At 49.5% G+C, this 24,310-nt stretch overlaps 1 protein-coding gene across 1 annotated transcript in view; it reads left to right on the forward strand.

Annotated features, from left to right (window-relative positions):
- BTBD2 (BTB domain containing 2) overlaps nt 1-23,367 on the forward strand; it is a 23,704-nt gene extending 337 nt beyond the window's left edge. Inside the window, exons 2-10 of the mRNA XM_057384512.1 lie at nt 2-192; nt 6,999-7,118; nt 10,525-10,681; nt 14,271-14,376; nt 15,179-15,376; nt 18,842-19,034; nt 20,531-20,618; nt 21,572-21,718; nt 22,204-23,367. Of these exons, the coding sequence (XP_057240495.1) occupies nt 2-192; nt 6,999-7,118; nt 10,525-10,681; nt 14,271-14,376; nt 15,179-15,376; nt 18,842-19,034; nt 20,531-20,618; nt 21,572-21,718; nt 22,204-22,365 (1,362 nt within the window). The 3' untranslated portion in view covers nt 22,366-23,367. The remainder of the gene's footprint in view (nt 1; nt 193-6,998; nt 7,119-10,524; nt 10,682-14,270; nt 14,377-15,178; nt 15,377-18,841; nt 19,035-20,530; nt 20,619-21,571; nt 21,719-22,203) is intronic.
- Nucleotides 23,368-24,310: the final 943 nt, after the last annotated feature.

Raw genomic sequence — 24,310 nt, forward strand, 5'->3', positions numbered from 1 at the left:
GGGGGCGGCGGGGGCGGCCGGCGGGGCGGGCGGTCCCGGCGGGGCGCTGCAGCGGGAGCCGGTGTACAACTGGCAGGCGACGAAGCCGACGGTGCAGGAGCGGTTCGCGTTTCTCTTCAACAACGAGGTGCTCAGCGACGTGCACTTCCTGGTGGGGAAGGGCCGCGGCTCCCAGCGCATCCCGGCGCACAGGTGGGGCGGGGGGCGCGGGGGTCCCAGCGTGGGGAGCCGGGAATGCGGGAGGGATGTGGGGTGTGGGGGGACCCGGCCCCATGGCTCTGAGGGGTGGCCGCGGGTCCCGGGCCTCGGAAGCATCGTGGGAGCGGCCTGATGGCCCTGAGGGGGTCCCCTCAACCCCCGGACCCTGATAAAGGGAATCGCTCGTTTATCTGCCAAAACTGCCTATCAGGCATCGCCCCTCATCCCTCAGGCATTATTCCTTCATCTTCCAAATTGCCCTTCGGGGATTACTCCACTTGCCCCCCATGCTATTCCTCATGGGATTGCTCCTTTATTCCMTCAGGGAATTGCCTCTTTATCCCCCTCACTTTCCCTCAGAGATTGCTCTCCTCACCCCTCTACGTTATCCGCCTAAACTGCTCCGTTATTGCTCCTTTTACTCCCTCACGTTTTCCCTCAGGAAATTGCTCCTTATCCCTCAAAACTGCCCCTCAGGGGTTGCTTCTCAGGGAATGTCTCCTTATTCTCAGAACTGTTCCTCAGGGATGGCCCCTCATCCTTTTCAGGGATGATCCCTTTACTCTCCCTCAGGGATCGTCCCTCATCCCCAAAACTGCCCCTCAGGGGTTGCTTCTCAGGGAATGTCTCCTTATTCTCAGAACTGTTCCTCAGGGATGGCCCCACATCCTTTTCAGGGATGATCCCTTTACTCTCCCTCAGGGATCACCCCTCATCCCCAAACTGCCCCTCAGAGATGGCTCTGGGAGGGCTGTGGGCTSTCCTGCACCCTCAGGGGGGTGATGTGCCAGCAAGGGTTTACAGGGGTGCAGGGTTTGAGCTGCTATACCTCCCTTGTGAAGAGAAAAAAAAGGGGTCACATAACTGCACCTCACATTTCACCCCCTGCTCAGGGACAYGTCCTGAGCACGGCATCCCCCTGTTTGCTTCCCCTGGCCCTGAGAGGTGACACTGCCCCTCATCATGGTCAGTCAGGGTCACCCCAGATCTCTCCCAACCCTCSGGTCAGTTCATGTCTCTCCTCCTGGTTACCAGCCTGGGGATGGGTCCAGTGTTGGGATGAGAGTGTTTTTCTCAGAGGGATGGTATRAGTGGGCCAGGCACAGTGTTGAAACCCCAAAATCCGTGGATATCCCTTGGAAGTAACCCTTGATTTAGTGAGAAGTAGAGGTGAGGAGGAATAGTCTCCCAGGCTGCCTGATCCCTGCTGATAGGGCTCACCAAAAGCAGGGAGAGCACTGGGGATGGAAATGAAAAAAAAAAAAGTGATTTGAGAACCCAGATTTTGAGCACAACATTTTAATTTTAAAATGACCTTTACCAAATCTCTYCCGAAGCCCTGTATTTTGGGAGTTAATCCACTACTGTTAATAGCTGAAAGAGCTGTGTTGAGAACAACACCTGGGTCTGAGTAACCTGTGGAGGTTAATGCTTAAGGCCTAGCTGCCATTTAAGAATTTGCAGCTCAGAGGAGCTGGGAATTGAGGAGCTGGGAATCGCCTCCACCTGGATGATGCGGCTGTGATGTGGCTGATTGACATTTTGCTGTTTCCTTGGGGGAGCTCCAKTGAATCCATGTGTGCCACCCTCTTCCTCCTACCCTGGGAAGGGCCTCCTAAGGAAGAGCTCARAGATGGAACCAGCTTTAACTGGGGTGAGGGAGACTCCTTGGTGTACCTGGAAGTTGTGCTTGGTAAAGGGAGCCTYGCTCCAAACCGTTTCAAACTATTGCTTTTCTCCTAAGTGCTCATGTTCYTGGAAGTTTCCCCTTCAGCTTTTCCCCTTCTCTCTTGGTTTCAGAACAAACAGCACTTGTTCTAGGCTAGGTTTGAGTGTTTAGGGTGTCAGCTTTGCTCTCTTATAATTTGAAGCTTAATTAGTATTTGGTAAGCTTGCTCCTGTCCTGAGAACTAGGTTTGCTGGGTGGGGACAGGTGATGTTCAGCGCAGAAATAAATGGGAAATAAATGAACCTTTAAAAATAAAGAAAATTGGCCCCAAAGTGAGATGCTGCTTAATTGCTCTGAAATTCATCTGGTGCTCTGGGTGGTAAAGATAGAATGGAGTGTGTCACCGTGTGACGTCCCACCTAAGGATTCTAGAGATTTTAGTAAAACTTGTCTGTGTGATGTTACAGTTGGGATATCCTGGTGATTCATGAAGTACTGTGATTATTCAGAAACAAGAGAGCTTAAAATAAAACCACCCAGACCCCTTCTGTGCTCAGTTTTCCCACAGCAGCTCAACAGCAGAACATACTKTGTGTTGGAATTGAGTTGTAAAGCAGCCGTGAGTTCAGTTAGAGGGGCTGTTTTACTTCAATGACCAGGGTAGGTGTTGGTGCTTTGTCAGATGTGTGAAATCATAAAATCATGGAGTTGTTAAGGTTGGAAAAGACCTTTAGGATCRTGAAGTCCAACCATCAGCCCAKCACCMCCATGTTCACYATTAAAACATGTCCCCAGGTGCCACATTTTTTGTACATGCCATATTTTTTGAACACTTTCAGGGATGGTGACTTCACCATTACCCCGAACAGCCTGTTCCAATGCTTTACAACCTTTTMTGTGAAGAAATTTTCCGTAATATCCAATCTAAACCTCCCCTGGCACAACAGTGCACAGCTCCTAGATAAGTGTTTTCTGCAGTCTGGTTTAGTCGTGTACATTTTCATACCAGGCCAGATACAAAGTGAGGCTGCAGATCCTAAATAGGGTTCTTGGACAGCTCCTCGTGGTGCCTCAGGGAGGGGTCTGTCATCCTTGATGTGACTGCATGGGTGTGTTAGGAATGGCTTTGGCAACAGATTGGATTGCAGAAATAATCTGAGAGGTGCAGTCCTGTGGGAGCTGGAAGTGATGGTGGAGGTGGTTCCTGGTCAGGCTTCTCCAGGATGGAGCTGGGGGGATGTGGAGTTTTTGTAGGTTGAAGTAATGAAGTGCCGTGTGCCCAGTGAGCACAGATGATGTTGTCCACATGTGCTGGTGCCAGGAGAAAGTTTCTGACATAGCTGTAGCTTCAGGTATGTTTCTGAGTAAGCCTGGCAAGTTCAGTTAATGGCCTTAGTCTGAAATTAGGGGAGATTTAGATTAGACATCAGGAAGGAATTGTTCCCTGTGRGGATGGTAARGCCCTGGCACAGGTTTCCAGAGCAGYTGTGGMTGCTCCATCCCTGGAWGTGTCCAAGGCCAGGTTGGATGGGGCTTGGAGCACCCTGGGACGGTGGRAGGTGTCCCTGCCCATKGCAGGGGGTGGMACTGGATGAGCTTTAAGGTCCCTTCCAACCCAARCCAGTCTGGGATTCTGTGGCTCAGCAGTTTGTATCAAGCCTCAGAGACAGGCAGTGGAAATCTCACAGAGCAACTAAGAGCAAGCATTCATTTTGTGTATGAGAGCCTAGTTTGTAGATAAAAAGTGTAAATGGTGCTGCTGGGTTTGACTGAAGGCTCACCTGTCCATGCATCAGTAGCCCTGAGAAGATCAGGTACTTTCCACCTGGAGGAGGCTCCAGATCCCGTGGAAGTTCCTTGCCTACCCTGGAGCAGGCTCTGTCTCTGAGCCTTGAGCTTGTTCTCTTTTGCTGAGGAAATCAGCCTTCAAGAAGATGGAATGGCCTTAATTTTTTTTGCTGTCAAGGCCGGGCCGAGCGGCCTCCTCGAAGCTTCATGGCGCCAACATAGCCAAGGTCAACACATTGATTAGACCCAGYAGTAAGAGGGAAGAGTTTTTGTCTTCTTCCAGATTAGTTTAACTGAGCACAGTATCAATAAGATTAGAAATGTCTAAACCTCATCAGACAGGAGCTGCATGGGTGTCTTAATTAAACTTGTTAATTAGCCAGAAAACAGGGCCCGAGAGTGAGCAGGGCAAGCATGTGGGGATGCAGCCCTGTGCATGCTCTAGCCTGGGAATTCTACAGCCTGGGGACAACTTGAGTAAGATTTTGGCTGTTGTTTCCAGGAATGTCCTCTGAGCCCATCCTGTCTTTCCTCAGACACATATTAACTTGCAGTTCCTGCAGTGCCGTGTGCTGAGGTGTCCCATGGCTCAGCTCCTGTGTAGGGCTGCTCCTGTCTGCTCCTCCTTTCACCTGGGGTCTGCATCCTCTGCAGCCAGCCTACAATCATCATCACCAGCTTCTCATCACCTATGGTGTCACCAAGCTCCAGCACATCATGTGTTGCTCTGTTCCTGTGCCAGCTCTTCTGGAATAGATATTTTAAGGTTTCTCCGCAGTTGTGCAGATGGAGGAGGGAGCTGGTGAGGCAGCGGTGGGGTAGTTGTGGGTTTTGAGTGGTTTCTTTTATTATTATTGGTGTTAYTGTGTGCCTGGAAAGGGAGCAGCAGTGGTGGGTGTGCAGATGAAACCAGGTGACAAGTGGAGGTGCCAAGGTGAACATGAAGCAGGGAATGTTGTGGTAGGRAGCAAGAAAACAGAAGGAAAGACATTTTTTTTTGCAGGCCTTAACAACCTGTGGAGTCAGCTCTGGATCCTCGTGAAAACAAATCAAATAATTAACTTCATGGAAGTTCCTGTGACTTATTGCCAAAAGTCAGCTGACTTTGGCTCTTCCTGGTGCAAAGGGAATGAAGAGAGATCAGGTGTTGCTTTCTTAGTTCCTTTGTTCTGTTTCTGCTGATTTYTCTGCCTCCTTTCAGTAGTCCACTTTATTTTGGCCACAAAAGTGTTTAAAAATAACTTTCTGTTGAATTTTCCCATCTGAAACAAACCTGTCTGTTCCTTCTGCAGACCTGCATGGTTGGGGAAAACTGTTGGATTGTGTAGGAGGAATGGTGTGCATCCCTGCTTTTCTGGAATGTCTTTAGAGCAGCTTTAAATGTTCATTTTAGGAAGAGTAGGAAAACACTGGAGAGAGAGGGATTTCTTATGTTAATTATATTCTCTTAAAACATTAAGAGAATTCCAAATGTGGAGTCCTGTGTTTCTCTGGCACCTCCTGGGATCCTATTAGGGCTCAGCAGTTTACAAAATCCGACTGATTTGTCCCTGACTGAAATGGAAGCAAACATTTGAGAGTTTTTTTAAATGAATGCCCTTTTCAAATAGCTTCTGAAAGCTCTTGCCCATTGAGGRCCTATACTGTGCTAGCTGTGAGAATGAAAATTTGAGAGTGCAATTAATATATGTTAATTTTTAGTATCAAACAAAGCCAGCGATTGTTTTGCCACCATCGCTGCTTTTGGAGGAACAAGGATTTTTGTTTCATCTGGCAATTCTGGTATTATGAGGAAGGTTTTTATTTGTTCTTGACATTTTTCTTGAGAATGGTTTGACAGAAATATGCATATGTGTACTTTTTTTGTAACCACTGTGGTTTGTCCCGGGCTCCCTGAGCCCATCAGGAACAATGCAGCCGGCTCATCAGCCAAACTCGGTCACAGCAAACGAGCCTGGCACATCCATGGAGCTTTGCTCCATTGTATCCCTGGGAAGCCTCCTCTGGATGGGAGGGCAGTGAAAAGCGAGAAAATGAAAACATTATTTAAATGGAAATTTCCTACTAAATCTGACTGAAATTCCCCCTTAGTGCTGCACTTTGCTTGGGCTGGAGGTTTCTGCTCCATGACTGCTGTCCTGTATGGATTTCTGCCTGCTTCTCTGGAAGTGTTCATCAAACCACTTCAGCAAGAGCCTGGAATATTCCAGCTTCTTCCTTTTCCTAGTTGGTGGAGAAATGGTTGCAATCATCTCCTGCAGCCTGGGCTGCTCTGCTTCCCCACACTGCTGAGCTGTGACCTTCGTGGCMTGGGCTGGGTTTAACTTCAGGGAGCTGCGTGGTGGCAGACACCAGGAATCCTTCATGGCAAAAGCTTATCTTTGCATTTTCAAACAAGAAAGTTCTCAAAATTACTAAGTCCTAAGGCAGGTACAGCAGCTGAAATATGCACAGGCCCCTCAGCAGCCCAGGCCTGGGCCTCCTCCTACAAGCAGGAGTTGGTATCTGTCAGGGGGAATCATCTTGTTTACATGAGAGTACTGGGATRTAATTTTTGATCTCAAACCTGTTTTGTGCAAGTTCCTGCTTCCAGTCTTTTTAGAGCTGATAACGTTCTTCTCTGCACCAGTAATYACCACGTAAGCTCTCAGCAATGTTGAAGGGTTTTGTGTGCACCTCACAGTGCTGGTTTGCTCCGAGGGAGGTTTGCTCTTCCTTCTGGGCTAAGCCTGGAATAGGTTATCCATGGAAGGGCTCAGCAACCTGCCTGGGCAAGGCAACTCCTTGTGCTGCTGTCAATGCAGTTTCACGTTTTGGGATCTTGCTCTGCTGTCACCAGGGGTGTGTGCCTGGGTCTGAGGAAGAGGATGGGTAGTGTGCAGTGACAAGTTTTCCATAGGTATTTCCGGTAGGTGACTGTGGAGAAATGCACCAAGACTTCAGCTCTGTTTRCTGGAAGAACTTGAACTCCTTAACTTTCCTGTTTCTTAGCATCTCAAGCTGAGGATGTTCCATAGGCTCCTACAAGGACTTTGCAAAGCAGCCATGTGTATTCTATTCTATAATCCCCAAAATCTGGCCTTTGGGGAACCATTACTGTGCTGTATCCCAGGACAGGACTCAGAAGGAAGTTCCTTGCAGCTTTGGTGCTTTGCAGTAAAAGAGCAGCAAGCCTGTCCCTCCCTGCTCTTGCAAAACACGTTTGCTTTAACACCACAAACGATTTGCTTTCCCTGAGGGTGGCTTTGGGGATTAGCAACAAGCCTGGGATTTTTTTTTTTTGGAAGATGAATATGATTTAACATAGGTTTTATTTGCATGTTTGTTTCTTTTTTCACGTTAGGTTCGTGCTGGCCGTGGGCAGCGCCGTCTTCGATGCGATGTTTAATGGTGGGATGGCCACAACCTCCACAGAGATTGAGCTGCCTGACGTGGAGCCTGCTGCCTTCCTAGCTTTGCTCAAGTAAGCTGCTTCTAGAGCACAGGATAACTGKGCTGCACAGATTTAGTGTAGAAAACAAACGTTCTTAATGAAAGCAGGGAAATACTGGTAGAGCGGAGATTGTTGACTTCCAAAATAAAATGCTTCTTTGATCTGTGCAAGGATATTTAAATGCTGGTATCAAATCCCTGTTTTTTCTGGGTAAAAGTCTAGTGTACCTACTCCATTAAAAAAAACTGGCCATTGTCTTACAGATTCTTATTCATGAATTGGTTTGATTTCACCCAAATACTCTTAGAGAGAAGAGGAGAAAAGTGATCCTCTGAAAGCTCTCTRAGTTACAAATACTTGGAGCTTATTTAGGTTAGAAGCAAGCTGTAACAGGTAAGCAGGGCTATGTAATAAATGTCAGCCGTTCCATGTGGTATCACCCTTTGTGTGGTTTTATTCCTCTTTTGGAGAGCTGGGTTTGAATTTACATTTCCTGTGTGTGTTGTAAGTCTTGTGTGCTGGAGGAGGAGGAGGAGGAGGAGGAAGGGGYTGTAACGTCCTATTCACCAATTCCTTTAAGCTCGGCTGGTGCTGTTCAACATCCAGCAGCATTCCTGAATGGATGCTAGAAAGTCATTGTCCTGTTTTTATAGGATTTCTGTAACCTACTTCCAGGGGTTTCCAGTCCTGTGCTCTTGACATGTTCCCTGCTTGCTTCCTATTGGGAGCAGTGACTATATATAGCTCTGGCACACTTTTTGCTTTACCTTCACAAAGTGCTTTGGTCATGCCTGTGCTATCTTGGAATATTTTAAAATTGATCTTGGCTAGAATGAAAGGCCAGAAATAATTGGGAGCCCTGAGCCCCCTCCCCTTTGGCATACTTTAAACCAGACACCAGCATGTGGGGAATCCCTCTAATTGGTGTGTGCCTATCAGCCACGTGGATCTCACTGGAGTGCAGAGCTAGTAACTATCTTTAAATCTAAGTGAGGCTCAAATATCTAGTGAATTAGAGGCAAAAGTCCTGTTGTTTCCCTGCCAGTGCTGAGATTTCAGCACTTGATTAAACAGAGGGATTTCAGAAGAGACCCATCATCTCAAAAGACAAATTGATGAGTTTAGGTGGATTTCAACAGAAATATAAATATTTTTTAATGGAAGATGTTGTGTGTGGATTACTTCAGTGCCTCTGAGCTTGCAGTTAGGCTGCAGTAGCTGTGCCCATGGGCCAGCGACATCTTGGRTACTTAAATCTGGAATGAAACTGTTGCTTTTAAAATACTCAGAGCTTAAATGTGCCAGAGGAAGTTTGTGTGCTGCTTTCCAGGAGGAAGCTGACCAAGTATGTGGTATGAGTTCCTGGAGTAAAACCAGTCCCTCCAAACACTGATCTGGAATGGCAGCTGATCCTTACATATGTCTCTGGACTTGGTCCAAGCCATGATCTAATGCTGTAGGATCAGGAGCTTATCCAGGGACAAAGTGCCCATCCTGAATATTCTGCAGAAGGTCCCATYTGGATATTGGATCATGATGGATTTTGTGGGCTGGTGAACTTTAATAGGTTTGCTGTAATTGCATACAGATTCATATACTTTTCATTATTATTATTATTTTTATGTTAACACAAAGAACATTTTGATTGTCTGGGATTACAGTCTAAATGTTTTTTTTTAAATTGATACTGGGCTTTTTGACAGTTTGAGCCTCTCTTGTTGTCCCTCTTAGCACACACTGGACTGTGGTAAACAGAAATACTGACGTAGTCATTGCAGTAAACAAATAATTGGTTTCGGAGCCACTGTGTTCTTTTAATCTTGGAATAGAAAGGACTGTTCAGTGCAAATGGGGCTGGGAAGGGATGTGTGCAAAATCCATTGATGAACCTGCGGCCTGATGCTGCTATTGACAGATGCCCTGGAGCAGCAGAAAAGCCTGCTTTCAGCACAGTGAGTGCTTCCCTTCCTGTGGATCCCACTGTTGATGCTTCCCTGAATGGCATCCGGGTCCTCTCCAGCTGGAGGAGCAGGAGTTCCTCTGCTGCAGATGAGAACACTGCCTGGCATCCCCCTGGAAGAGCCCTGCTGCTGTGGGAAGCCTCCAGGAACAGCAGCCACTGCTGTGCCCCCTTCAGAGAAATKCAGGGGAAGAAATTGCTGGAGTTGCCAAAAGATCCTGTGGAACAGGAATGCCAAGCACAGTTAACACCATATTACATTTCTGTGCTTTGTGCCTTTGAGATCCCAAGTGGCAAACRCTCCACTGGTTAAAGGAAAAACAGTTAACAAAAACTCTGCATGGCTGCTCAGCCTGGGCAAGAGAAGGCTCCAGGCAGACCTCAGAGCCCCTTGCAAGGCCTAAAGGGGCTCCAGGAGAGTGTCTTGGGACAAGGGTTGGAGGGACAGGACACAGGGAATGGCTTGCCAGTGCCAGAGGGCAGGGATGGATGGGATATTGGGAAGGAATTGTTCCCTGGGAGGGTGGGGAGGCCCTGGCACAGGGTGCCCAGAGCAGCTGTGGCTGCCTCATCCCAGAAAGTTTCCAAGGCCAGGCTGGACAGGGTGTGGAGCAACCTGTGGAAGGTGTCCCTGTCCATGGCATGGGATGGAGCAAGATGGTCTTTAAGGTCCCTTCCAASCCAAACCAGTCTAGGATTCTGTGATAAGGACTAACACCAGTATGTCACTGGTTTAACTGAGCTCAGCCTGTCAGTTCCTGCTGTCTCTGGTCAGTGAGTTCAGGTATGAGGGTGTTCAGTCARGTTTCCTAGGAAGACCTTTGTTTTTCACATATGAATGTGCCTCCTTGCTTTGGCCTAACAGTGAAGGCTGGTGCTTTGCTGCAGCATGGCAGTCCTTGTTTTTCTCTGCAATGAACTCTTGCTTTGTGCTGAAATTGCATTGTAAGCTGTACTTAAACATCTGTGTTATGGAATGAAAGAGTTCAGTCTATAAAGTGAAGAGATGAGAAAGGGGAGTGTGGGTAAAGCATCTCGTGTGCAGTGGATGGATATGTTKGAGTGCTTATCAGCACTTCTGAATTAGTATTGTAAAATGGAGCTTCTCTTCTGAAGGAGAAGAATTTTTGTCCTTATTTATTCAAATTCAGCAGCCAAAAAAAGAGAATTCTAAGGGAACACTTGGCCAGAGACTGTTCTAGCCTGGTGTAAGAGCTCGCTGGTGGTGGGATGCAAGGCAGTTCAAGCTGCTTCAGTGAAAATCCCAGCTATTAAAAGTTATACTGTAAGATATCTGTTACAAAAAAAAAAATCTTCATAAACCAGTGACTGGAAAGGATGTGAAAACCCTCCTATCTCTCCAGTAGAGGAAGTGGATCTAGGCTGACGGGCAGAGGCACAAACATGTTTTCTTTGAATTACAGGAGTTTTACMCCGTTATCTTAATTCACTGCAGCAATGTTTGTGTGTTTTCAGATTTCTTTATTCAGACGAAGTTCAGATTGGACCAGAGACTGTTATGACAACACTTTACACAGCTAAGAAATATGCAGTTCCAGCCCTTGAAGCTCATTGTGTGGAGTTTCTTAAAAAAAACCTCCGAGCAGACAATGCATTCATGCTGTTAACTCAGGTGAGTTTGGATCAGTTGCCTTCAGCAAGGCCCAGCAGAGTCAGAAAATGGGAGTTTTCTGGGTATTACAGAGTTGATCACCCAAAGTGGAGCAGTTCTGGGTCGTTTTGAATTCATTTCATAGGAGTCCAGCATTGCTGAGCAGGTTCTTACAATGAACARTAAAACACAGCAAATGTTGCTGCTGTTTCAGATATTTCTGTTTCACTGTGGCAGGTTGTTCCTTCCAGAGTGTGAGCTGGGGATGGAGTTAACAGGGTGGAAAGATTTCATCTGCCAAGAAGAAAAGTGGAATGAGAGGATTTCCGTGTGTTACAGAATCAGGACTGGTAATGCTGAGCTTTCTCTCAGTGCTGTGTCTGGCTGCTCAGCCTTTCCTTGAAGGACTTCTGTGCAATCCTTTCTCTGAAGTGGGGGTGAAGGAAAACGTTTTTATGAGTTCTTTGGTTTATTTTCCTGGGGCAGGAGCAAGGTGCTCTCTTCCTCAGCCTGTTCCTCCTGCACTGCAGTCTCACAGACACGGAGTTGTCAGAGCAGCTGTCCCTGGGCCCTGTGTCTCATCCAGCCTCTGAGTGCTGGGCTCCTCCACCTTCCACTTGACTCTTGAAGCAGCAAAGTAGAAGACAATGTTTACAACTTCTGTTTCATTTGGAAAATATCAGACTGCATCCAGGTTGATTAAATGAACATCACTGTCCTCCTTATTTCCCAGCCCCATCTTCTTTCTCTGGTCCCTGCCACTCTCTCTCTGACTGCTGATGCCATATTGGTGATATCCACGGTGCCATCATCTGTGTGGTAGAGTCTGGCACCACCAGGGGTTACCCTGTTCTGGGTGCTGTAGGAATAAGAAACAGGCATTGTGTGAGTTTCTTTCTTTTAGGGAATGGGCAGACTTTGGACTGGCTCTGGAGGGATGTTTCTGATCAGCCAGTTCAGGAAAGCTGCTGTCATGTCTGGTGTTGAACAGACCTTGCAGAGGAGTTTGCCAGCTGCACTGGGTTGGGAACCAGCACACTGAGGTGGTCTGGCTCTGAGGGATTGCCCTGTCTTGCTCAGCATTCCTGTCTGCTGGATTTTCCTCCTTGTCAGGGGTACAGGTGTGTCTCAGGCTCTGGCTGTAGCAGTCGTGTGGGTGGCAGTGGCTACACCAGCAGTTTTGCAGATACTGAAGCAGTGCTGGCCTGAAGCAGTGACTGCTGAGCTCTTTGCTTGGGATTAGGCTGGAAGGTTTTTTTTTGAGTTTAAATATTTGGATCARTTCTCAAAGTGCTTCCATGTCACACTGCTGTTGTAGACACTCGTCACTGCTTGGGTTCAGCTATTCCTGCAACACTCCATGGCCTTCTTTTTACATCCTCTTTAACCTGGCCCTTTTCCATGTGCCATGAGCAGATGAGATAGTCCCTGAGACATGGGGAAATCCACACTGCACTTCCCAGAGGCAGATTCAGGAGTCAAAGGCTCATGATTGGCTGATGGCAGCCAAATCTGTGCTCCCATGGTAGGACAATTGTGACTCCTTGGCTGCAGCTCTCCCGTTCWTTGGGTTCAGCAGCTGCAATCTGAAACATCAGGAGCTGTTAGCCAAGAGCTGGGAAGAGATCTGCTGAAGTTTTGGGGAGGCATCTTAGGATAGCTCTTGGTGGTGTTCCTTATGCTGAGATTTTTTGTGGCTTCCTGTGTCTCTGCATTTGAGTTTGTAGCTTTGGCAAGGTAATATTTAGRTTTGTGGTGGCTTCCTTATGAGTCAAAAAGGTCCTTCTTTGGCAAAAAGGGAAGCTGTCCTTGTGTTTCAGGTACCAAAACTAAAATACCACCTGGCCTTCTGTCAATAGCACTGAGGCAGCTGAAATGCAAGATGGGGAAGGGSTTTCCTGGTTCCTTTTATTTGTGGCTTGTCCATTCTGATTAATTATCGGTGGTGATTCCCATCTCATTTTATGTTCACTGTTTCTCTGTACCAAGCCTGGGATGTTTGAGAAACATGCCCGATCTCCATGACTGGCTGGACCTCACTGAAAGGATCTCTTCTCACAACCCTCTTGTTTCTGGTCCTGCAGCGTGAAAACCTGCCTGTTTTCTGCTTTCACTGCATCAAACCAACAACCTCTTCAGTAAATTACTGACCTGAAATATATCTTGTACAAGGCTTTGCCCAGCAGCCTGAAAATCATGGACCTGAGATCCCAGTTGAAGCCCAAGGCCTTTTGTGTGTGTCTGCCCAACCTGCTGGTCCAGCAGCTGTGTCACTGCCTGTCTCAAACAACTGCTGATCTCTGCAGAAATATCAGTGGCAGAAATATCAGGGGCAAACAGCTTTTTCCTAATTGATTGTGGCTCATAGTAAACTGTGATCCTCTTTCATGCCAGACRTACATCCAAATGTCACTTTGATCAGCAAGGAAATAAAGCTTGCCTGGAGCTGCTGTGGGGGAGAACTCTGAGCAAAATGTAATTCCTCACATGTCCAAAGAGCCACTACAGTAGTAAAGTCTGAGTCAGTCACAGCTCTTGATGCCAAGAGTGTAAGGCACTGGCAGCCCTCCAGCCCCTGGAGCAGGTGACAACTGCTGAAGTTTTCCCTGGGCCCTGAGACGTGGCTGTTTCAGCTTCCTGCAGCAGAGGTCTCAGCATCAGAGGTTGGCCTTGCTGAGCTCCACATCCCATGAGCAGGGGTGGAGCAGAAGATGCTTGAAGGTGCCTCCTGAGTGGTGGAATTCCCAGCCCAAAACATGAGTTTTAAACCTTACCTGTGGCAGTGACTTTGAATCCTGGTGTATTCTTGTGAGGTGTGATGTCAAGGCAGCTCTTTCCTAAACAGCCAAACCAAAGCACTGGAAGTAAGAGGTCATTTAGTGGTTTTTGTGTGTTCCTCCCCATTTCTGCTTATACTGGGCATAGGGTTGGTAACACATGGCAGTCCAGGGTGATCTGAAGTGGCAGCAAAATTTTTACAAGACTTTGCTTAAGTTGGGCAGAGAAATTCTGAGCTCCAAGCTGTGTGCAGGCTTTGCTTGGAMTAGTAACCTATTTTGGGATAAATTCTTTAAGGTGACTGGATTAGAGTAGCTGTTTCTKTGCAAAACATGGAAATGCACTAAGCAGGCTGTGTACCCTGCAGGGCACCCCAGGACACACAGGCACTGCTGCTGCAGCTTTTTTGCTAATACACGAGATCAGTGTGGCTGTTCTTACAGAATAAGCTGCCTCTGCATTATTCCTCGAGCAAGCAGGCCTGGAGTCACTGGGCAAAGCTTTCTTGTAAATAGCAAAATGATGTAAAAATTGCCCATGCTCAGCTGACAGGGTCAGTATGGTGCTAGAAAGCACGATCSGTGCCTGCACCCGGGTGATGTTAAAACAAAGACGTGCCTGAAGACATGCACAGCTGAACCAGGGCTGCTGCCAAACACAGAATTTTCTAGTGTTTGCCTTGTCATGCTTAACTGCTTGTGAAAGGCCCAGTGGATTCCTGGTGCAGTCAGGCACGGTATTGCTAATGAAGATGGGCTGTGGCAGGGGAAGGGGGGTTCTTAGTGTAAACTTTAAAATACCTTTGCTGCTAATGACTCTGTTTCCTCCCTAGGCCCGGCTGTTTGATGAGCCCCAGCTGGCCAGCCTGTGYCTGGAGAACATAGACAAGAACACCTCAGATGCCATCAATGCAGAGGGGTTTACAGACATTGACCTGGGTAAGCTCTTTCCCCTGCTCCCTCTCTCTCCCTGCTTTCATAACCAGCTTCTCTCCAAAGTTGTTACAGGTTAATGCTTGGCACTTTGAGGCTTGGCTGTTCTGGAGCAATCAGTTGAACAGTCTCTGGCACAGAGTGGCTGGAGACAGGGAGTTTGCCAAAGCATTTGCTGCCTTGCCTACAGAAATACCCTGGAATCTGCTTACTTTGGTGCAACTTGAGTTTTCATGACACAAAGCCCGTTTCCTGTGTTGATGTTGGCAGGTTTTGGGTGGGTGTAAACTTGCCTTTTTTTGTAGAGTTGGCTTTATTCCCCAAGTCTTTGTCAGGTTTTGGAAGTTAAAAAGGTGTTGTGTTTTTGGAAGCAAGAACTGGCTATTTTAATTACCGTCTGCAGTTTCCAAACTTGCTGGGCACAGTTAATGAACATTAAAATTCAGGCTTTAACCTTCATCTAATGAGAGGGGCTGTGGAGGTAAGGCACGGGTCACCTTCTGGCTTTCGTGCKGCTTGTTTCATCCAAATTTGACGTCAAGCAAGTTGCAATTCATCCTCCTGCACTTGCATTAACACGCCAATTAAATGGGCTCTGTTTGCTGCTCCAGTGAGTTCCTTGCTGATGGAATATGCAGATAAATCTTCCTCAGAGGCTGCAGGCAGCACTTTTGGGAGATGCTGTTGGATCAGCCGCTTCTCCGGCTGGCAAGGTGGATACTCCTGGCAAGGTGGATACTCCTGGCAAGGTGGAAGGGGCTGATTTGGGGTTAGAGGCTGAAGCTGTGCCTGTTGTCCTGCCCTGCAGACACCCTGGTGGCAGTGCTGGAGAGGGACACCCTGGGGATCCGGGAGGTTCGCCTGTTCAATGCCGTGGTGCGCTGGTCGGAGGCCGAGTGTCAGCGGCAGCAGCTCCAGGTGATTCCAGAGAACAAGCGGAAGGTTCTGGGCAAAGCTCTCTCCCTTATCCGCTTCCCACTGATGACTATTGAGGAGTTTGCAGCAGGTAACTCTACAAAGGTGTTTCAACCAATCCTGGTCTTTGCTTTTCCTCAGCTACAGAGAGTCAAGTCACATGAAAGTGGATTTTCTTTGTGTATCCTGTAGTRATTTAAATATGAGATTCCCCAATGTTCCTCCCCATTTTCTCCCATCCTCCCCCTAAAAGGGGYTTGATTGGATAAAGAGATAGATTGGATAAGGGTGTGAGGCTCTGGTACAGRTTTCCCWGAGCAGCTGTAGCTGCCCCATCTCTGGCAGTGTCCAAGSCCAGGATGGAYRKGRCTTGRAGCACCCTGGGACAGTGGGAGGTGTCYCTGCCCATGGCAGAGGGTGGCACTGGATGAGCTTTAAGGTCCCTTCCAACCCAAACCATTCTGTAATTTATGATTATAAAATGTACTCTCTAAATGCCATTTTCATCCATGCCCTTTCACTGGTTTTAAAGCCTGTGGTGCCCCCCTGGGAGGAGCCAGGGGGATCAAAGCTGTGTTTGCTCTCACAGCACAGTTGGGTGGTTACCATCCTGTCCATCTGAGAGCAAAAATCCAAACTGGGGTTCACCTGTCCTTTCCAACCATCCTGAGCATTTAAACTACACAAAGCTTGATGGAGTTGGAAATAATTGGTGTTCATCGTATCCTGTTCCCAGGGAGAAATGGGGATGTTTCTCCCCATCCTGTCTGTGATGCAGTGGTGAAGTTGGCCCTGACTTGCTGATGCTGTTCATTTCAGAAAAGCTTTGAAAATGTTCTTTGAGCTGAAGGTTTGGTGTTGTTTAGTCTGTGTCTCAAAGCGTTTTTCAAGTTTACATTAAGATCTTGATCTGCAGAGATGTCTAACTCATTTCACAGCTTGGACTATAGATTGCTTTGTTTTGTTTTCCTTGCCTGTTGTCTTTGACTTCATCCTCTGGTGATTCCCCAGGGACTGGGGAGCTGGCAATTGGCTTAAATAGTTTTCATGCTGAAAAGACACAGTGGAGCCATTTTCCAAACTGCARCTTGTTTTAGGCTGCAGTGCTGTGTACACAGAAGCAAACAGGGGCACTGACCCCCTTCCTTTGCAGGTCACTTCTCAGGGCAGTGCTGGCGTCAGCTGGTCAGTCCTTAATGTCCCTGTTCCCACRTGAGGAGGGCTGTTAGTAAGGAGTGAATCTGTGCTTCAGACATGGTCCCCACTCTCTGTTTGGCTGTCACAGCTGTCATGTGGCTTTAGGGATGTGGATTTCATCAGAAGGTGCTTGCTCAGGGATGCAGAGATCTTGCATTTTTCTGTAGATCCCATTTCTTCCAAGCCTTCCTTTCAGTCTTGTATCATCCTCTCACTGGGAGGGAGGTGTTATTTTTGGCATTTTGAGCTGGGAATGCCAGTGCCCCTTGCCATGTYRTCTGACACAAACTGCCTGTCCCAAYTGGCCCTTTGTGCTTTAAGAGAAATTCTTACGTTTTCTCATCCACTTTAACCTAAAAGATGAACAAAACTCCCAAACCTGAGGGGCTGTGATGATCAGCCATTCCTTAAACAAGGAATGAACATGGAATTCCTTCAGCTTTGTCCTTTTTCTGAGTTTCTGAGTGACTCTGATTTCTTTGGTGATCACAGCAGAGACTGGAGAGGGAAACCTTTCCCCTCCACACCCCTTTCCCAAAAGCCAAAAAAAAGGRGGTTTTACAGCAGTGGTTTCACCAGTTTATTGTATAATCTGGTATCAAATGTGGGGTTTTGCATGAAGATGTTTTAACTGGCAAATGGGTCCCTCCCTCCCCTCAGAGCAGGTAATTTTAGACATTGCAGAAGTGAGTTGTAGCAACAGGGGATAAGTTCAGACATGATCAATGAGGCTGATTTTTTGCTGAGCAAATTTTCCCAAAGCTCATTTACCTGTGAGCAGTCGACTTCCTTGAATTCTTGAGTCTTTCCCCATTATGGCATTGGACCATGCTATGTCTGGGTAATTTATGCTGAATTTAACCAGCTACAAGTAGTTCTGGACTTAAAAATAGCTGGGCATTTACTCCTCACATTAAAGAGCATTTAACTGCTGTTGTTGCCCCAGTACCAGTGGTCTTGTTTCTGTTCAAAGCCTTGTGCAAACAGGGGTAAAGAGAGGCTTTTGAATCTTAGTTTTTATCCAGTTTCACTTTTGAAAGTATTTGAAGTAGTTTGCAAAGATTGAGTTTAGCATTGCTGAGTTGGTTGCCCAGAGCAGCTGTGGCTGCCCCTGGATCCCTGGCAGTGCCCAAGGCCAGGCTGGACATTGGGGCTGGGAGCAGCCTGGGACAGTGGGAGGTGTCCCTGCCATGGCAGGGGTGGCACTGGGTGAACTTTTAAGSACCCTTCCAACACAAACTGTGCTGTGATTCTGTGATCACTTTGGAAAAAATGTCTTGTTACTGGAGAAAAGATGAGAACATTCTCCAGCTCTTGATAAAATCATTAGCGTTTTTCCCAAGGTTCTTCAGTAAAGGTATTAAAATGGGAAATGTGGATTAAATGCCTGAGGGAATGAGCTGAACCACCTTTGTCTTGAGTAAAAATACTCTTAAACTTTTTGAGTTGACTGTAACTGGGGGACAGTCCCTATCCCTACCCGTCATGGGCTTCCATCATGCCTGAACCACCAGATGTGGATGTAAGGAAATCCCTGTCTCTGACCAATATTATCATTTCCAGAGGGGTGGAGCAAGGATCACCTGCATGCTTTTGGGTGTTTTTGGTAGCCCACTGCATTTGGGCTCCACGGAGACAGGCACTTAATCACAGTTCCATGTTCCATGGAGGCTCTATAGCCCATGACTGCATGTGGATAAAGGGCAGCACCTTTGTTTGGGGTTTAATGTCCTCATGTGCCACTGGGACCCCATCTATGATGAGGGTTTTGCYTGCTCCCAGCTGCAAGTCAGGCTTGTTTCTCCATGAGGATCCCAAAGGGGTCCCTTCTGGTTGTGCAGTTTTGGGCACCATGAGATCAGGAGGATCTAAAGCTGTTGGAGAGTGGCCAAAGGAGGGACACAGAGCTGGGGAAGGGTCTGAGGAGCGGCTCRGGGCTCTTGGCTTGTTCAGCTGGAGCAGAGGAGACTGAGGGGAGACTCCTCGGGGGCTGCAGCTCCTCCCGAGGGGAGGCGGAGGGGCAGGGGCTGAGCTCTGCTCTGGGACAGGGGCAGGAGCCCAGGGAAYGGCTGGAGCTGTGTCAGGGCTTGGGATGGATCTCAGGGAAAGGTTCTTCTGTCCCCAGAGGGTGCTGGCACTGCCCAGGCTCCCCAGGGAATGGTCCCRGCCCCGAGGCTGCCAGAGCTGCAGGAGCGTTTGGACAGCGCTGCCAGGGATGAACAGGGTGGGGTTGTTGGGGGGTCTGGGCAGGGCGGGGGGGTGGGATTGATGATCCCTGAGGGCCCCTTCCAGATGAGGATATTTTGTGCTCTCTGCTTCCCAAAGGCTGACAGTGTCACCACTTTCCTCCCCTCTGCAGGGCCGGCRCAGTCGGGGATCCTGACGGACCGGGAGGTGGTGAGCCTGTTCCTGCACTTCACCGTGAACCCRAAGCCGCGGGTGGAGTTCATTGACCGGCCCCGGTGCTGCCTGCGGGGCAAGGAGTGCAGCATCAGCCGCTTCCAGCAGGTGGAGAGCCGCTGGGGGTACAGTGGGACGAGTGACAGGATCAGGTCAGCTCCCGCGCTCGTCCTGCACCCCTGGATTCCTGTTCCTGATCTTTCCACTGCTTTATCTCTGAACCCCCAAAATTCTGTGCTAAACCCGACCTCCCATTGTGTAAACCCTAAAGGGAAGGTGTTTTGCTAGGCAGAACCATCCCCCAATTCTCCAACCTGCATTTTGCAACACTTTGCATCTCTRCTGGCAAAGGTTTCCAGCAGACATGGCCCCCCAGCACAGGCCTCTGGAACAGGAAGGAAATAACCCCCTCCAAAGGTTTCCTGCAGCTATAGGGGCACATAAATAAGGAGTCATCAGCTGTCCCTCCCTTGCCTGGGGGACTGGTAACCAGTGCTCCATCAACCCTCAGCACCAGGTCCCCTGCCCTAAGTGTGGCTTGTTGAAGCCCCTTAACTTCTCCTTTGTGAGGGAGGGGTTGGGATAAAGCTCTGCTGACACCCAGTTTGTCCAGTCCTGAGCTTGTGAAAAAGCAGCAGAGCCCAGTCATGATGACAGGGACTGGCAGGTGTGGCTGGCACATGGTGCTTGGCAATGTTTGTGTGGCCAAGGAATGAGAGCAAGACAGGAGGGAATTGCAAAGCCTTGGTTCTTTCCTGATTCCTGTTTCTCTTGGCTGGAAGGGGCTTCCCAGGAGTGCAGCTCTTCACAATTTTTGASATGGTTCTGGTGCACTGGCTCTGTGCTTGGATCCTCTGGTCCATTCACCCCTGGCAGCAGTTCCTGCTGCCAGCTCCAAACACTTCCTGCTCTCACCTCTAACACTCACAGACCTTTTGGAGCTTGGGTTTGACTTTGGGTTCAGCCTCTGCAGCATCAGGGTCAGTTCCAACACTGAATATTCCATGCTGGCTGCAGAGCAGARACTTCCAGCCTGCCCCAGGTGTTTGTTCTGGAAACAAAACAGGGCTAAAGGAGTTGGTGGACAGGTGAAGAAATGCTCTTGGCAGCCTGGCAGGCACTGAGGCTCCTGCTGCCTGAGAAGGTGGAGCTGTATTGGGGTAAATATCCTTCCCCTTCTTCCCTGGGCAGGGAATCCTGCACTCAGGAGTGACTGAAGCCTTATTTCTGCTCTTGATAAATTTGAAGTGAACAACTGCCCAGGGCTCAGCAGTGAAATACCCAGTGACACTTCAGTGGTGTTTGATAGACAGTCCGGGGTGAGGTGGGTACTGTTCCACATTCCCAGGCTGCCCTCCCTGRGGGTGCTGATGTTTTACCACAACCTGGAAACATTTTCTGAACCTGGACTCTGAAATTTGGTGATGGCATTATGCAGCTTTTTGTTTCACACGAGCCCACCGGGCCAGTGAGGGTGTGAGTGTGCAGCTGATCGTTTCTGTGCAGGGTTTCAGCTCTTAAATCTGTGTAGATTTGATTAAATCATAGGTGTAAAATCTAACACAAGTGAAGATATTTGTGTATCAGCCTTGTGCTGAAGCAATACAGGAGTGGCAAGTTGGGACTGACTTCTGCTCTGTTCTTGCAGGTTCTCAGTAAACAAAAGGATATTTGTAGTTGGGTTTGGATTATACGGATCCATACACGGGCCAACGGATTACCAAGTAAATATACAGGTAATTCTCTCCACTGCCTTAAAAATCCTGGCTGTTTTGGGGGCTGACAAATACATTTGAGTGAATCTGTAACAAAATCTGAAGTTCAGAGGGACTCTGTGTGTGTCCCTGGGCAGGGGGGCTGGCAGATGCAGTGAGGGCCAGATGGGGCACTGGGGATSAGAAGGATTATTGCTCTTGATTTTRCTGCACACGTCAGTGCAGCATCTCCCCAGGCCTGCTCCTGGCTTTGGGAATACCTCTGGGGCAGTTGGGAGGCAGTTTGGGAAGAGGCTGTGTGTGATTTCCCACCCTGAGCAGGCTGGGGGAGGCTCAGCTGTCTCAAGTCCGTTGTGATCTTGTTCAGTGACCAGGGTGGCTCCCGTAGATCCCTTGTCCCTGTTCTGGGTGCACATGTGTCACCCCAGACTGGGTCACTGCAGACTCTCCCCAGGAGAGTTCCTGCGAGGAGCAGAGTCTGTTAGCATTTCTTCCCTGATGGTCAGGGCTCCTCCTGCTGAGCTGCTGGGGGAGGAAGATCTAAGCAGTGTGGRCCTGCAGTGCTCTGCCAGCCTGGGCACTGGGTGTCCTGGGCTGCCTGGGGTCTGAGCCCACAGCTCTGTGTGAGTTCAGAGGGGCCCAGAGCAGCTGTGGCTGCCCCATCCCTGGAAATGTTCAAGGCCAGGACAGGACTTGGAGCAGCCTGGGATAGTGGGTGGCATCCCCCATGGCAGGSGGATTAGAGATGGGTAATCCTTGGGGTCYCTYCCAACCCAAACCTGGRATTSTGTGGGTCTGGGATTGTGTGGGTCTGGGATCACAGCACTGACGAGGGATGTGAGTTATGGGCAGTGCAGTCATCACAGGGCTGCTCAGTGGGAGTGCCTGGGGCTCAGCCCAGCTCAGGGACACACACGTGGGCAGGGCTGGCAGCGCTCTAACCCTGCAGATGACAGGCTGACCCTGTGTTGCAGATCATCCACACAGACAGCAACACAGTCCTGGGGCAGAACGACACCGGCTTCAGCTGTGACGGATCGTCCAACACCTTCCGCGTCATGTTCAAGGAGCCTGTTGAGATTTTACCCAACGTCAACTACACAGCCTGTGCTACTCTAAAGGTACCACACGGGGTGGGYGGGGKGSAGGCAGCTCAGGGCACCTGCTTTAGGCCTTCAGGGGGCTGTGCTCTTTGTCCTTTGAGGCTGGTGGTGCAATCTCCAAGTTCTCTGTGATCCTTCACGTGGTGCTGCCATGAGCTCGTTCACCACCAGCATTCAGAGCTGGTTTTTGACTTCTCACAGTACTGAACAGATGTTTCACTGAGGAGGGGATGGGTGATTTTTCAGTGTGTCCAGCTGAGCTGTCACTTCTGCAGATGTGTAATCCTGAGTCTCTGCAGTGGCCTCAAAAAGTTCCTATTTGGCTGTTGAGATCTGGTTAAATTAATGTTAAGTTCTGATAGAGATGAGATTGAGCTCAGCATACCTGCGGTACAAGTGCAGGGGGAAAGGGAGGAACTGAGATCTCCAAAACTCCAAACCCACCAGACAGCGTGGGCAGCAGCAGGGTCCTGACCTGTYCTTGTCTTCCGTGACCCCCACAGGGTCCAGATTCCCACTATGGAACCAAAGGACTGCGCAAAGTGATCCATGAATCACCAACAACGGGAGCCAAAACCTGCTTTACGTTCTGTTACGCGGCTGGGAACAACAACGGCACCTCCGTGGAGGATGGACAAATCCCAGAGATCATCTTCTACACATAGTGCCGCTGCCCAGCCAGCCCCGGACTCGACTCTGCCCCGTCACCTCCCAAACTAAATCTCTGGCTGAGTTTGACCACACCGATTGGAGCCACACTAGCCAAAGGTCTCAGTGAAATCATTTCAAAGCTCATGTTCTGCCTTGTGCTAGTGCTGCTGCTGCTCTCAGGTGCCAGGTGAGCTGGTGTCCCAGTGCAGGCCAGCTGGTGTCCCAGTACCATTCGTAGGTTGTCTGTGGCTTGTTGTTTTTCACCTCCTGATTAACCCTATCTAACAACGTGCRTTTTTTGGACTGTAATGAATGTAGATGCTTTTCCACCAGTCAGAARCGAGGCAACGAGTGGCTCTGGGTGTGGTTTCACTTGCCATGAGGAGATGATCCTGCAGACAAACATGGTCAGGGCTGGGTGGCCCCTGCTGTGCTCCAGCTCAGCAGTCCAGGTCAGACTGCAGGGCTTGGCCAGCCCATGTCCGGCACCCTCCCTCCCTCCCTCCCTCCCAGCAGCCTCAGCACATGCAGCCGCCTTCAAGTCATGGGAAGTGGCCTTTTCCCTGAGGCTTTGCTGTTCAGCACTACACAGGCTTGAGGGACACCTCAAACCTGAGCTCCTGCAGAGGGACCGCGGCGTTTTCCTGCTCTTCTCACCGACCTGTGACAATCTTCACCTCRGCCAGTTGGTGACAGCGAGGTGACCTCCCTGTGGAGTGGGGAGGGGCAGCAGCCTGGCCGGGCAGGTCCTCCTGCATTTGAGTCCCCATGGTGCTGCTTCCAAACCCCTGGCACGTTCTGGGTGCTGGGTGATGCTSGGCTCAGCCCTGAGCAGCCCCAGCTCTGGCTGTTACTGGTCATTGTCCTCTGCACAGTGCCAGGGTGTGTCAGTTGAAGCAGAAGGGCACCTGCCTCACCTGTTCCTGGGCATTCCTGCAGTTTCCATGCACGTTTCCATGCGTTTCCCTCTGTTCCTGTGCACTGCTGCCCCRCCCCTGCTGCCCTGATGGAAGCAGGAAGAGAGGCTGGACGTGCCTGTTCCCTGACARTGCAGCAGATGGAGCAGGATTTACCGAACGGTTCAGGAAAATATGGGATGTTCTCTGTGCTGCTGTGTGTTTGCACAGTGCCTGTTTGGCCAGGCCCAGGAGGGAGATCACAACCACCACCTGCTGAGCTGTGGAGCTCAGTGACCTTGAAGACACCCCCTGTACCCGTTCAGCCCGTGGCTGTCACAGAGTGGGTGGATGGTCCTGGGCTGCCTGACCAGCCCCACCCTCACTGCCCACGGGTGAAGACAGCGAGACTCTTCCTCCCCTGCTCTGCTGAGGAAGCTGGAATTAAGGCTGGCAAGGAGACTGGAGTCTGCTCGGGACTGCCTGGGGTGGTGGTGCCTCAGAGCCCCTTCTCTGACCTCCTGCTCCAGCACTTGGAGACGTTGCCACCCTCTGTGCAACTGCTGCCACTGGATTTCACTGCTGGAAGTTGAAACCTGGTCGTCCTTGGCTGGAGCAAGGCTTCTCCTCCTCCTGTTGGCCCAGCTGGGATCCTRGGGCTGTGCTGCCCGGAGTCTCCTCCTCCAGCAGCCCCCTGGGAACRCCCTGCACCTCCTCACCAGTAGCTGTTTGAGATGTCCAGAGTGTGTTCTGTGCCCCAGGGAGATGGTGTGAGCTGTGTATTGTCAGCCTGCACCAGGGTGGGATGGTTCTAATATGGCCAGTACTGAAAAAAATAGAAAAGAAACCCCCAGCCCTGGGTCCCTGAGTTGGTGCTGAGCCCAGCTCTGTGCAATGCACGCAGTGCTGTGAGATGGATTCACAGCCCAGGCTCTGTGTCCAGTGGGATGTCCCTGACTCTGTCCGCCCCTCTCACTGCTGGCACGCAGGGTCTGCGCCTTCCCCAGGGAGTCTGGTCTGGGTTCTGCACCTTGGGGTGCCAGGTACAGGTGGAAATAGTGGA

Source organism: Malurus melanocephalus, unplaced genomic scaffold (genome assembly GCF_030028575.1).
Source record: "Malurus melanocephalus ecotype Western Australia unplaced genomic scaffold, MMel_1.1 scaffold_713, whole genome shotgun sequence".
Taxonomy (NCBI): domain Eukaryota; kingdom Metazoa; phylum Chordata; class Aves; order Passeriformes; family Maluridae; genus Malurus; species Malurus melanocephalus.